General features: G+C 38.1%; 1 protein-coding gene across 1 annotated transcript in view; it reads right to left on the bottom strand.

Moving 5' to 3' along the window:
- C6 (complement C6) overlaps positions 1-15,072 on the bottom strand; it is a 58,630-nt gene that overhangs the window by 33,770 nt on the left and 9,788 nt on the right. Inside the window, exons 5-7 of the mRNA XM_080933539.1 lie at positions 12,341-12,482; positions 5,213-5,351; positions 1,260-1,460 (exon numbers count right to left, since the gene is read on the bottom strand). Of these exons, the coding sequence (XP_080789665.1) occupies positions 1,260-1,460; positions 5,213-5,351; positions 12,341-12,482 (482 nt within the window). The remainder of the gene's footprint in view (positions 1-1,259; positions 1,461-5,212; positions 5,352-12,340; positions 12,483-15,072) is intronic.

The raw sequence follows: 15,072 nt of genomic DNA, 5'->3' as shown, positions 1-15,072 counted from the left end.
ATGTTTGGTTAGTTAAGGCAAGCCTGATGACCTAAGGCTGATCCCTGAGATTCACATAATAGAATAAATTCTCACAAATGATATTCTGATCTTCACAGGCATATTATAGGGTGTATATATGCACACACATGGACACATGGACACACACACACACACACACACACACACACACACACACACATTGAGTGAATGAATAATTTTTTTAAAAAGTTTCTTTAAACATGACAGTGAAATTGAAACCCATGAAGTTTCAACAATGTGGCTGCTTAAACAAGACCTACATAATGACTATACTAATAAACATGCCGAAGTGAAGGGGATAAATTTCAAAAGGTCTTACTTCTACAGGAAGATGCACAGGCAATCATTGGCTGCTGAGGAAGTAAGAATCATTTTTCTTCCGTGACAAGTCAGCTAATAGATTATAAAACCTCAAGGTGTCAGCTCTAAACACATGTACATGTGAACAACACAAAGTGGTCTCAGTAAGGTAAATATGAGTGTGTACATGCATGTGCACATATGCATGTGCGTGCAAGCACATGTGTGTATGACAAATAATAAATAATGAAGAAAAGGTATTGAATTTGAGAGAGAGTAGAGGAACAATGGGGGAGTTAGAGAGACAGAAGGAAAGGCAGAAGTGATAGAGATACAATACTCATATATGAAAGTCTTAAAAGACTTTTTAAAATGAAGAAAATACACTAATATCACAAGCAGTCTAAAAAGTATCCCCATCATTGTCAGCATCATAATGAAACTTTTTACTCAGTGTAATTTTCAAATACTTAAAAAGATAGCCCTCTTTGGGGTTAAAGAGATGGATCAGCAGTTAAAAGACTTGATTATTCCTGTAGAGGACCTGGATTTGGTCCCAGCACCCACATTCATCGGCTCAAAACTGTTTTTAATTCCAGTTTGAGGTAAGCTCACATCCTCTTCTGGGTCTGTGGATACCCACACACATGTGGCATACACTTATTCACACACACATACATGTAAATGGAAATAAAAATAAGCCCTAAAATTTATTGAAAACAGCCCATATTGACCACTCCTTGGGTCAGAAAACTGAAAGTAAGACAAAACAACTTCATGCAGCACATCCTGAGCACTAAAGTGAGACTTATGAAAGAGTCCATTTAAGCATCTCTTAGAAATCCTACTGACCCCAAAATGTTCATCTTCTTGTTGATTCATCGCTTTGTTAAGTGTTAATTTTGAAGAAAGAATGAATCATTAACCATTTTCCTTACCTTCTTGTAGGAGGCTTCAATGGCCTTTTTGAAGTTCGAGTTACGCTGGATTCTTTCACTTTTCCTTGAGGAATAGAATATCGGTACATGGAATCCCTCTTTCTTTTCACCATATACCAAATTGCCCTCATTTTTATTATTTCCAAGATTGACTAAATCCTTGTAGAAATCCGTTTTCAAGTCATCTTCGATAGTTTGTACCTGGCCAACACAGGATGTATAAAACGACGTAACAGGGGAAATGCATAAAAGAGCTGCTTGCTGTCTCCTTACAGGATGATCATTCATCCACTCAGCAGGCAACAAGCAGTCATCACCCATCTCATAACACTGGAGAGCAGGAGGTCTGTTAATCCTTACACCCAGACTGTTACAAATTCAGATAGGGAGAGGATGCAGTGTGGTGGATGCAGTATTCATGGGATAACAGATCAATGAAGATCCAGAGAGATTGTCTTTTGAGCATCTGAACTAAGGAAAGAACAAAGAAGCACAGCCTTTGAAAGATGATAAGCAGCAAAGGCTAACTTCATAATGTTATGTGTGTGTATGAGCATTTCGTTTGTGGGTATGTCTGTGCAATGCTTCTGCCTGATGCCTGCCCAAACTAGTCATGAGCTACCATGAGTCACTGAGACTAAAACTTAACTTTCCTATGAGAGCAGCTAGGGCTCCTAACCACAGAGTTTCTCTTCAGCCTCCAAAAGGGCTACTTTGGCATCTTTAATTATACAAAGTAAAACATGATATTGCCAGTGAAGAGGTCAAATTTTAATACTGCTTATGACTTTAGTGTATTGTGAGATTCTATTTAAATATTTCAGAGATCTACTCCTAAGACAAAAGAGGGTGGAGGAAGATTCTGTATGACCCTAGCTGGACTCTCTCTCTTTTTTAAATCTTCTATTGGTTATACCTCTAGACACAGGACAATTTTGAAACCCACTTGAGCGAAGAGTAAAACTGGTCTCAGGAACTTAAGCCCCTGCTATAGTCACAACTGTAAGGAAGTAGTTGATTAAAACCACTCAAAATGGATGAGGACTACCTTGTCTGGACAGCAATAGAAACACTCATTACTGGTAAAATCCTCTGAAAGATAAATCATATGTTGCATTAAACACCTTTCAAAATCAGCCTAGAAAAGAAGGAAACCTAACCCTGCTGCAAAAGGTGACTGGTCAATGATGGTGACAGAACTAACATCTCAGTGTTACTTTCAGATACCACAGAAGGCAATGGGTAGCATGTAAAATGCTCACATAACGAACCTCTCAGTCAATAATAATAATAATAATAATAATAATAATAATAATAATAATAATAATAATAATAATACCATGCTATTAAAGAATATATGCATACAAATATAGCTGTGTAGATTTATTCACAGGTTCTTAAAAAAGCCCAGACTGTAATTTTCATACTCTGTATGAGCTTAAGGAACAAGATTAAGGGGCATCAAAATGGTTTGTGGAATGAACCCCATAGGCTTATATATTTGAATGTTTGGTCATTATAGAGAGCTCTACTTGACAGGGCTTAGGAGGTGTTGCCTTGTTGGAGTAGGTGTGGCTTTGTTGGAGAAAATGTGTCACAGGAGGTGAGGGGTAAGCTTTGGGGTTTCAAATGCTCAACCCAGGGCCTCTCTTTTCTTTCTGCCTGCTGATTTAGATGTAGAAGTCTCAGCTACATGTCTTGCACCAAGTCTGCCTGGATGCCTCCATGTTTCCCACTCTGATGGCAATATCTTAAACCTCTGAACTGTGAGCTAGTTATGTGTAAGAGTTGCCCTAGTCATGGTGTCTCTTCATAGCAACAAGAAACTAAGACAGGGTTCAATTCCAAAGACCGAGAAGGTGGAACTATGAAAGTTGTCCTCTGATTACAACTTGTAGTTGTGTACATGGTTTTTTTTCTCTTCCTTACACAGACAAACACAAATAAATACAAAATAAAAATAAAAAAATAAGAATATTTTATTTAAGACAGAGTCAGGTGCCAGATGTTAGCAGGTAAGGAAGGGGCTTAGATGTCTTGAACAGAAGCTTATAGAAGATTCTTGCCAAATGCATAAGCTGGGAAGGAGACAGATTCATAAGTGAACAGTGACCAAAAATATATTAGACTGGGAAACTGGAATGAGGTCTAATAATAATGAGGTCTTAATAAAGGCAGTATTTTACTCATAATACATTATTAATAAATGCCAAGTGCATGAATAAACTGTTTAATGTTGATTACTTTTGTATTTTGAGAAGATTATATTTAAGGACATTGAGAAAGTCAATCAACACTCATTATAAAAATAAATGTAGGGAACTTAAGAAGTCAGAGATGGAATGGAGGATCTTGAGAATGCTGCGCTGTAAACTGTGTGAAGTAGATTCCTGCTGAGATTACTGAAGCTGGGGCTGTTGTTGAAAATTGTGTTTTTGAAAGCAAGCTTGTGGACTGATTGTTTGGAAACTAGAAAACACCATTCAGCAGAATATCACATGTAAACAGATAGGTTTCTTTCTTCAAATGCCATTCAATATCGTATACCCTAAAATAATGTCATCAGTCTTCCAGGGGTATTAGAATGTGCCATTGGACTTCCAAGTTCCTTTCTATAACCCGAAGCATATATTATGTGGTTTTAAATGGAGTACATTAGGTTGGAAAATGCCTGTGTTTGCGTGTATGGAGGTGTCATTATAATTTTTTAAATATTACATTTATTCATTTATTCTGTGTTTATATGCCTGGGCAGGCTGGTAACCCAGTGCACATTTAGATGTCTGAGGACAGTGTACAGAAGTCTGTTCTCTCTTTCCCACAATGTAAAGTCTGTGGATTGAACTTATGTCTTTGGACTTGGCAATAAGCACATTTACCTATGAGTGCTGTAAAGATGGGCGGAATAATTTCTTATTGAGTACCTACTACCATAAAGCATCACAAATGGTTAGTTGTCGAAAATCTCTTTAGCAGTATAGTCTGCATGCAAGACCATGAATACCAAAAGCATGTATTGCCCTGATCAAAAATGAAAGGAAAGGGATTGCTCACTGTCTCCATCACTGTTCTATTGCTATAAACAGACACCACAGCCAAAGCAAGCAGTTAGTTGGGGGCTTGCTTATAGTTTGAAAGGTTTAATCCATTAGTATCAGGCCAGTGTGTTGCTGGAGAAGTAGCTGAGAGCTACATCCTGATCTAAAAAACACTAGATCTTGCCTGGGCTTTTAAAATGTTAAAGTCTACAGGCAGTGACACACCTGCCCCAACAAGGCCACACCATCCAATCCTTTTAATCTTTCCAAATCGTTTCATTCCCTGGTGACTGAACATTCGAATATATGAGCCTATCTTATTCAGATCACCACCCACTCACTTCAGCACAACACGAACAGAGCAATTATTTTCCAGTTACCAGGTTACTATCCAACACTACAGCATCCTCTTCTTTACTATACAGAGAAAAATCAAATTAATTAAAACTTTATTTTACTAAAGGAGGTAAGCCAGGGTGTTTCATATTCAGACTCATCATAATTTTTGTTTGTTTTTGGTTTTTGTTTTGTAGGATCTTAAGACTGTCTCATGGTTAAATGAATAAAAAGCTATTGTAAGAAAATACTCTGAATAAATAATTTTTTTGGCATAGATACGCTTTATAATTCTGTGTACATGGAGAAAATATTAACAGTTAAGGAAATCTGGGCTTCAGTCTATAATTTACTACTACTACTTCCTACTTTGTTTGATGCTGCGTAAATTTGTTATCATTTTCCCTTGCCATCTAGTTAAAAAAAATAAAAATAATAATCTTGACCTCATTGGGTTTTGGTAAGATTAAATAAAAACATATAATTTGTGATTCAAATTGCTAATATTCTTCCATTCGGCTCAACTTAGTTTATGATCATTATCAGTGTGGGAGTGGCCACCAGGCCTCACTGTCATACCTCAAAGTTAACATTTTCCAGATTGGCTGGAATACGGTATGGATTACTTGCTCGACTGCTCTTGATGGTTTTACATATTCCTCCAGTGAAAGAGTTATCAAGGACTTCTCCTCTGGGCTCTCCTGCCAGAAAATGAAACCTAGAAACAGAGCAATTTTGAACAATTCAGTAGATATAGGGCAATTTTAAAAATTTACATTACTTATATTAAAGACATTCCTTTTTCTAGACATCCTTGGCTTCTGACAAATGACTGCAAAGGGAAGCTCATTCTTTTCTCTATAATGAGACATCCATTAAAGACTGGCTGCCTTAAACCCAGCCCCATTGACTCAAGAAAAAAAAAATTCTGGGATTTCAACATAAAATAGAACTTGAGCCTATAATTTTTATCATTTACAGTATTGATACAGACACTAGAAGCAAATTAAGATATGGTAAGAGAACACTGAGAGAAAGTAAATTATAAGATAACAATAGCAATGTTTTAATAGTGTTGAAATTGTCCTATACTGTCATATAATTACATTTAAAATGTGTTTTATTTATTAAATGATTATGTATCATATATTAGCTCACTATGCCCTAAACCATAGTAAGTACTTTACAAATTTTAAGCAATTTAACATTTAATAGATTTAGTTTATTGATCAAATTGTTTACACTTATCTTATAAATAGAGAAATTGAGGCACAAAGCTTAGCTTGTTTAAATTTGTACATTTAAGAAATTATTAGAAGTTTGCAGAAAATTTCATTAATCTCATATAGTCTTCCAGTTTCTTAGAGACTGGGTTACATATTCTCTGAGAAAAGTCTTTTTTTTTTAATCAAAAGTTTAGTAATGCTGTATTTATATAGATGATAGAAATGACTTTATAAAGATTATGCTAGACTCTTTAAAAAATGCATTCAATTTCTATATGTACTTGACCAGGTAACCTTGTCTTCCATCGGACATAAGGCAGTTCTAGGGAATGTCATTCAGAAACTCCAAGTAGTAGAAGGAAGTGCTCTCTCCCTCCCTGTCTCACTCATGATACACAAGTCACTTATCCATTCTGATGGGAGTGGGTGCTCAAGTGGACATTTGCATCCTCAGAAAGATCATGCTTCACTTATGTGTGCTTCTCTTACACCCTTATAGTGGTAGTTTAAAAAATGTACGGTGTCTAAATAGCTTCCCCTTCTCAGAGGCTACACTAGTCAAAGACACATATATCCATTTCTAGGACCGCATCATGAAGCAGTTCAATATGAGAATCTGGGTACTCTGCTGTTAGGCATTTGGATGTAGATTATAGAATTAATTACTCTGACATTCAACTCTAACCAGTTGGCATAGTGTCCTTAGAGGAAGGTGAGCAATTGGAGGAGGAAGAAGAGAGAGTAAACGGGATAGGGTGGGGACTGAGGAGGCAAATGTAAACACAGCACAGAAATACAGCTGCATAGGCATGAAAATGTCATAACAAAAATAACTAAGAGAGTTAGGAGCAGAACAGAGATAATTAGAAAGTTAGAAAATAAAGTTAGAACATTAAAAGCAAATATGGCTAGTAGAAATAGTTGTTTTTTTTCTACCAAAATGAATGTAGAATATACAATATAAAACCATCTGCAGTTGTTTTATCCCATGAACAGATGGAGGTTAACAATCACTCCCTTCAGGTAGTTTGAGGAGTTAATAGTGGTTAGCCCAAGATTAACCTGTTACCCTGCCCTACAAGATGAAATCGTACATTTTACTTTTCCCAATTTTCCAGTGGAGAAAGTGGATTTTAATTTCATTAAGTGAGTTGCACATTTACTTCAAAAGTTTTTTTTTTTGTAGTATTCAAGACCAATGGACAAATTTAAACTATATATCTATGGTAACCCAAAACACAACAAAAATTATCTTTCTCCAGTTCGACTGGCAATTGCTCAAATGACAATTAGATTTGTGGGCAGAGAACAAAAAGGGGACAGTGGAAATGTTAATCAGTACATTCACTGTGGAAATTAGCACAGAGACTCCTGAAATACACTTTGACTGTTCCATAATCTAGCATCCTGACTGTCAAAGGAGAAATTGTATATGTCAAAGAAACATCTATACTCATTGTACTGGAGAACTGTTCATAATAGTCAAGGTATGTAATTAACTCAAATGACTAGTGACAGTCATGTCCACAAAGAAAACACATCACCACCAACATGAACAGTGGAAGATAGGATAGGAAATGAAACAAGCATGTACAGAGAGGCAAATACCACATGTTCTCACTTAGATGTGGAAGCTAAGTGATTTCAAAGACATGTAGAAAAATGACTACTGATATCTTGGAAGAAATGAAAAGAGAATGAGTAACAGGTACACAGGTAAAGTCATAAAGATAGAGTAACCTCTATGTGTACAGCAGAGTAGGGGCTGTAAACTTGACCGCTTTTAATTGAATATTTCCAAGTAGGTAGTAGAAAGTATTATGAGTGTTTCCAACAAGAAGAAATGATGACAGATTAGTCAATTTTTCTGATCTGATAATGACATGCTGTACACACACACTTAAATGCTACACTGTAATTCACAGATATTCACGACTGTCACATGTTGATTAAAATATACTCAAAATGTTCAATGGTATAAATAAAATGCATTTTCTACTCCAAAACAACATTAAAAAAAACAATTCCATATATAATGGTATTTTTAAAAATGTTTCAGAAATACACTGAAAAAAGAAGTTGTCTGTGACCTGAATCCTGAAAGGTATAAAAACTGTTGGTAGGAAGAAACCAAAGAGACTGCCTCCAGTAGACATGGCCCTGTGGAGGGATGGGACAACCCACTAATCTCAAAAATTTTAACTCAGAATTGTCCCTGCCTAAAAATAAAAATGCAGGGACAAAACTTGAGCAGAGGCTGAAGGAAAGGCCATCCAGAGACCTCCCCACTGTGTGATCCATTCCATGTGCAGACACCAAACCCTGACACTATTGCTGATGCCAAGAAGCATTTGCAGACAGGAGCCTGGTGTGGTTGTCTTCTGAGAGGCTCTGTCAGCAACAGATGCAGATACTCAGAGACAACCATTAGACTGAGCCTGGGGATTCAGTGGAAGAGCTAGGGGAAGGGATGAAGAGGGTTGCAATCCCATAAGAAGAACATTATCAACTATCCAGACCCCTCAGAGCTGCAGGGACTAAACTAACAACCAGAGTATACATGGGTGAGTCCATGGCTTCTGCTACATATGTAGCAGAGGACTGCATCATCTGGCATCAGTGGGAGAGGAGATGCTTGGTCCTGTGGAGGCTTGATGCTCCAGAGAAGAGGAATCCTAGAGGAGTGAGGCAGGAGAGGATGGGTGTAGGAACACTCTCTTAAAGGCAAAGGGGAGAGGAATGAGGTGGAAGTTCATGGAGGAAGGACCGGGAAGGGGAATAGCATTTTAAATGTAAACAAATAAAATGATTAATTAAAATAAAAGAAGCATTGAACACTCAAATAGCACCAAGTACAACTTGAGATTTGTGTCCACTCACATTTGACTTTATATCAGCGAGTATCTGAATTAACAGACTATGGAAAGGTGATCTGGGAAGAGCTTTGTGGAGTACCCAACAGGAACGCCAGTGTCTGTGACTCATGCATTCCCGTAATTTAAGAGGAGAGCATAGGACTCTGCTTCAGTCTGTGTGTACTCATATTTGTAACAAATGAGAAGAGGCTTCAGCAAAGGAAATTAACTCCCTGGTCACCATGAATCTGAAGGTGCTTGCAGAATTCGAAGACAAGGGTTTTAGGAAGGTCACTCTGTCAGAACTTGAATGAGGAATCTTTTGGAGCTTGCCATGGTTAGCTTTGGCTGTAGACATGGCACAAAACTAGAATTATCTGGAAAGAGGAAGTCTCTACTGAAAACACTCCCAGATTGAATTGGTTTGTATCTGTGTGGCATTTGATATAGGAGGGCCCAGCCCACTGTGGGCAGTGCTGTGGAGCTGAGTGTGTTTGGAGGGAGCCGGGCCACTGTGATTTCTACTTCAGTTCTTGCCTTCAGGCTTTTGCCTTTAGCACCTGTCCTGGATTCCTTCAGTGATAGAGTGTAACCTATAAACTAGATTAAGCCCTTTCTTCTCAAAGTTGCTTTATGGTCAGAGATAAACCAACTATGCCCGATGTTTTACCGTCTATATTTTCAGTCTTTATTGAAATTTTTATATTGACTCCATATGTTAATGTTTCAAATACATGCTGACACTAAATACTTTAGCTTTCTGAATTGTTCTTTTTAGCACATTTGCTTTGTATTTCATTCTTTCTTTTTCTATGCTGGAGGAACTGGAGTTTCACACATATTGGACAATGGCCTTGTCCTAGCTAAAAACATATAACTTAAAAGAGATGCATTTGCATGCATATGCATATATACATGTGGCCAAAAAATTTTACACATTCACCTTGGCTGAGCCTGATAAGAAAACAAATCACACGTGTTCATTCTGTCTGATTCTTGCTGTAGGTATGGATGGGGCTTAGTGATTGATGTTGGGAATGTAAGTATTGTTAATTTTTTCTCAGAAGGAGGCAATTTTTAAAAGCAACCAGATGTCTAAAAGATATCTTTTGTGGGCAGAAAAATATCAGAAGGCAGAGGGAGGAGGCTGAGATTCTGAGGCTAGCTGATTAGAAAGAAATTACAGTAAATCTCAAGACTCTGTCCCTGGGGAGAGAAGAGGAGGACTGGCTGTCCTTGAGTCAGCAGCCTCTGTTCATTTCTAAGAAGCCTGGGGAACAACAGCTCTGGTTGTCAGAAGGCCACACAGTTTGCCTGCCAAAGTACACATAGCATGTGGTCTTCCTCATCTGCAGCTCTGGAGCTGAGATCCACAGAATCAGAGATGAGGTATAATGTCCCCTTCATCAGCTGGAACATAACAAACTCTTGAAAATCAGAGCCTTAGAAACACTCTGATCGTCAGTGGGCATGGGGGTGGGGGTTATGTGTGTGGGATTTTCTTGCAGGAAAACGATAAGAGGGAAGATATTTCTACAGGATGATTAAAAAAATTAAGACATCAGCGCACTCTCATGGGAGTGGGAAGCAATTAGTACATCTTAGGACAGAACCACAAATCAGTTTGTAGTCACACAGGATACATATGGGGAAACTAAGGCCCATGATGTTAAATAACTTGGCTGTGATAGTTAATGCAGAAATATGTGTGAAACCCAATGCTCCTTACTTCAGGCTAATGCCTCTTCTACTTTACTAGTGTTCTGGAGTTTGCTCCAGTGGTTACTGGTTTTTGTTGTAAATCAAATGAGGCTGTAATTGCTTTGCCCTTTGCCCTTCAGATTCCATGTCATCCAACTGTGGCAACAAAAGTAACAGCAAAAACATCAGTGAGGGAATTTTTTAAAAATTAAATTTAAAGATTTTGACACTTCCATTTGCACTCGTGCCCAATGGCATGCAGTGACACACACGTGAGAGTCAGAGGACACATTTTAAGATTTTACTCTGTCCTTCCTCTGGTTTTGAGACTGGGCCTTTCTTTTTGTTTATTCTGCATTGCAAACTCCAAAGCATCTGGTCTGTAACCATTTAGCAGTCAACTGCTTTCACCATTTGGCCACAGGAGAAGGCTTAGATGACAGATACATACTACCATACCCAGAATGTGCTCTGGGCATCCAAACGAGGCTGGCCAGGCTTGGACAACAATTACCTTTACTCACCGACCCATCTCTCTATCTCAAGAAGAGTTAAATGTTTTAAAATTCCAGCAATAGAACCTGGCAGCTAATTAGCTTCCTTCTGACCCCAAAAATTAAGGGGTGGGCTCATCATGAAAATGAAGGACACGGAAGATTATCTTTATGAATTTTCTTGTATGTTTCAAACTGAGGTTCAGTTTCTTTTTACTTGAATCCTTTTATATTCTTTAAGCTATTTGAAAACCTGGGCACAGCCTAATGAATTTAGATCTCCTTGCTAAATTGCAGGTACCCTCCTGAAATAGTAACATGAGGATTTTTGAGTCTCAGATTTCTCATAGTTGTTTTTCTAAAGGAAAAACAACTGCTGCTATGGAGTGATAGAAACAATTTGGTTAATACATCTCTCCTTGAGTTTTAGTTCCACCATTCATGGCTTAGCAGACTTAATTGAACCTTCTGAGGTTCAGTTTCTCATTATTAAGCTGAGACCAGATAATAACAGAAGGCCAGCCTTCTGCCTGTGAGCCACCAACCTACCCATAAACCACACTGTCTATGGGAGAGGATCTCGAGCCACACTGAAATGTTCTACATCTTCATTTGGTCATAACCATTCTGTATTTTTATGACTGTTTAGCTCCTCTTCCTCCCTTTCCTCCCTTCCCCATCCCTTCTCTCTTTCTTCTTCTATTCGTTTCTGAATACATTAATGTCAGAATTAGATAAAACCAAACAATCCTTACAACCTTGTTGTCAGGAGAGGAGGTGGGGGAGGGGGATTTTTCCGAGTTAGACACAGGAAAAGTAGAGAAGGAGGCAGTCAATATACAGCAGCAGCGGGAGAGAGGGAAGGAGGAAGGGAGGGAGGGGGAGGGAAGAAGTGGGAGAAACTAGGTGGGTAAGAGTAAAGGAATCATGGGAGTGGGGAACAGAAGAAAGCACAGGCATTTCAGTAGAAACTCTAACTCTTCTCCACATGATCAAGCTACATGATCAATCCAGGCTTGGGTACTGATGAAGATGCAGGAACATTGGAGGAGCCCAGTGCTATACCTAATGAGATTCTCCTACTTGAAGGTGATGAGATTTCTCTGTCTCTCTGTCTCCGAATCTTTCTTTCTGCTCCCCTCTCTCTCCCTCCCTCCCCCTCTTCCTTTTTCCCTTCTTCCATCCATTACTGAAGCCCTCCTGCCCTCTCACCAAAAAAGATGGATTTTCCTATTGGAATGTTGACTTAGAAATACAACCATAAGCAGTGTCTTCTTTTTCCTGATCAACTTCTTCAGAGCCCCAAATGTCACTCAGCAGCATGTCGCTTACTTTCCATAACGTGTACTTTCTATAGTTTTGTTGTTCTTATACCTACCATTGTTTCCAAGACACCCTTTCTTTCCAAAATCACATACAGATGTTACATACCCAGTGCCCATCAGTTGCACACTAGGGATGGGAGTGTATGTCCGTGTGCAAACTGGCTTTGTTCTCCCACAGTTCCTTTCGTCTGAATTGTCTCCACAGTCATTTTCTCCGTTGCATTCTAACTTGCTGGGAATACAGCGTCCTGGCCGAGAAAGCACACCACAGCATCACGAATGTGTTCTTGGGCAGGAACCACGGTGTCCAATGTCAAGAGAGAGTTGACAGTAAGGTATAGGAACACATAAAGTAAAGTAACAAACTGATGTCACCATTAGGGCCCTAAGAGAGTCTAAGAGTCACGGTAAGATTCTTTAGTCGCTTTGGGTGTATTTGCAAGAAGAGAATTTTCTTTTCTTCTTTTTCTTCAAGGACAATTTTAAAATTACCCTAGAGTGAGTTTTCTATAGAGATATTGGTCTGAAGAAAGCCAGAAGTTGATTTCTATGGCAGAGTCTATATTATTTTTGTTTTAGAACAAAAATCTACTTTGGAATCTACTTGTGCAAACAATACATCTCCCAATCTCTAAAAGTTGATGCTGTGTGGAAGAAGCCAGACACCCAGCCTTCATCTATCTCATGTGATTACTAGCTTCAGAAGTTGTGACCAGTGGTTTCCTTACATTGTACCACTACTTAAACTAAATAAGTGCTTGACAGTGGGGGGCCTTGAGTATTTGTGGAATTAAATTTCTTATTACTCCAAAGAGTACTCTTGAGAACACATAGTTTTACATCTTTTGGTTAATAGTTTCCATGTAGAAGGTAGGGTATACTCAAAATTAATTGCCTTCTTTAGATTATTCAAGATCTTGTCTTATGTTCATTTTAATGAAGATGAACATATTATAATTGTGGCTATGAGCATCATGATCATACAGAACTAAAAGATGGGACTGGGTTTCTGTTGGTTTTAAGATGTAGACCAGAAGAAGTTACTTTTAGGGAACTATACATTATAGTGTTATGTATAAAATCTAGGGGTTTTGTTTTATGTATTTTTAATTTTGTTTTTAGTGAAGAAGAGAACAGAGCAGGTTATTTAACTTGAAACAAGGAGTGCTGTTTTGACTTATGATATATTTAAAATATACTTTTGGTACTAACATATTGATGAAAAATCCAGTTTTGGGTAGTACTTTCTTTTACAGAGGCATTATATTTTTTTTTTTTTTTTTTTTGATAGCACGATGGATACTCATGGAGCACAGTTATTTACTAGGCTCTGACACTTCTAGACATTGACAGGGAACTGCCAACAAGTGCTGAGAAGGCAACACCAAGATACCTTTTGAGTAGTGTTTAGTTACAGGGGACCAGGATAACATAGGCCAGGTGGGACACAGCTCAGAATGACCATAGAAAACACCAACTCAATAAAGTAAAAAGCAGGAAGGAGGTGACATTATAAGCCATGAATGTAGCCTATACCAAAGTGGGGAGGAGTGGGAAGCTGAGGAGCAGTTTGAATGTTGCAGAATTAATTAAGGTCAGTGCATATGTATGCAGTAGTCTTCCTTATCTGTAGGGGACAATTCATAACAGTCCCATGTCTAACACTTCGGGGAGTACAAAGCCTTGTAATCCATGTCTTAAGTACCCATCATATGCTTTGTCCTGAACCCCTGCAGTTTGAGATGTAACAGTTATACTAGTCTAGTTTATTTTCTCTTTTTTACAAGTGCATGAACACTAGCTTTTTTCCTACCCTGAGTCTTAGCATTCACAGCATACTATTTTCTTATGTTTCTTCAGTCAAGACCTTTCACCTTGATGCTTCATGCTTCTCTTTGGCCATATGGATTGACGACACCTCAACCCTTGTACTTTGGGACCATTTATAAGTAAAATCAAGGTTCATGAATAGCTGATGGCTACAGTGATCTTGTATCTAACACAATAGTCAGGTGGTGTACGCTGTGGCTATGCTGGACAGAGAGGTGATCAGGATCCTGGGAAGGACATTGTGGGGTGATAGATGGTTTACTTGTTCTACACTGACATAGAATTTTATAGATAAAATTATTTATTTCTGGACTTTTTAATTTAATCTATCAGACTGTAACTGACCATGAGTGACTATAATCACAAAATTGAAATCGTGGATAAAATGGACTGCTACTTGGGGTCACGTGATCATTTAGACATTATGCATCTTTGTTTTTAAACTAGACTGACTGTATTATTGTGATTACATATTATTTTTATAAACTCCCGAAAAACTAGTTACTTTTAAATTCAGTGTTTAAAATTAGAGCCCTGAGAGATAAACTGGCATAGTGCATTACAACCAATGTCATAATAAGGCTCAAAATTCATACACATATTAAAAAGATATTGTAACCCTGAGGATTCTGGGAAGACTGAAAGATAAGTATGATGAAGGAGAAAATGCAAGACTGTGACAGGACAATGGCTTTGTTAGGTCAGGGACTAAGTATCATCTCAAATCAGGCAAACGATGTTTTGGTAAGCATAGAGCTCAGGGACGAAATAGCTTACCAACAATTTTAGACATTGTGGCATTTTGGATGTATTGATTTTTAATTTTATTGCAGTACTTAATTAGTTTTTGTTGGAGGGGTGATGGCATCGCAGCCACAGGGGTTGGGGTTGGGATACATGAGACCGGAAGACAATATGCAGGATTAGGTGCTCTTTTTATCATGTGAGTCTCAGGGAATGAACTCGGGTTGCTCATCAGCACGCTGAACCATCTTGTCATTCCAGTCT

This window comes from Micromys minutus (assembly GCF_963924665.1).
Source record: "Micromys minutus genome assembly, chromosome: 20".
In the NCBI taxonomy this organism is placed as follows: domain Eukaryota; kingdom Metazoa; phylum Chordata; class Mammalia; order Rodentia; family Muridae; genus Micromys; species Micromys minutus.
This window is presented reverse-complemented; position numbering and strand designations above follow the sequence as displayed.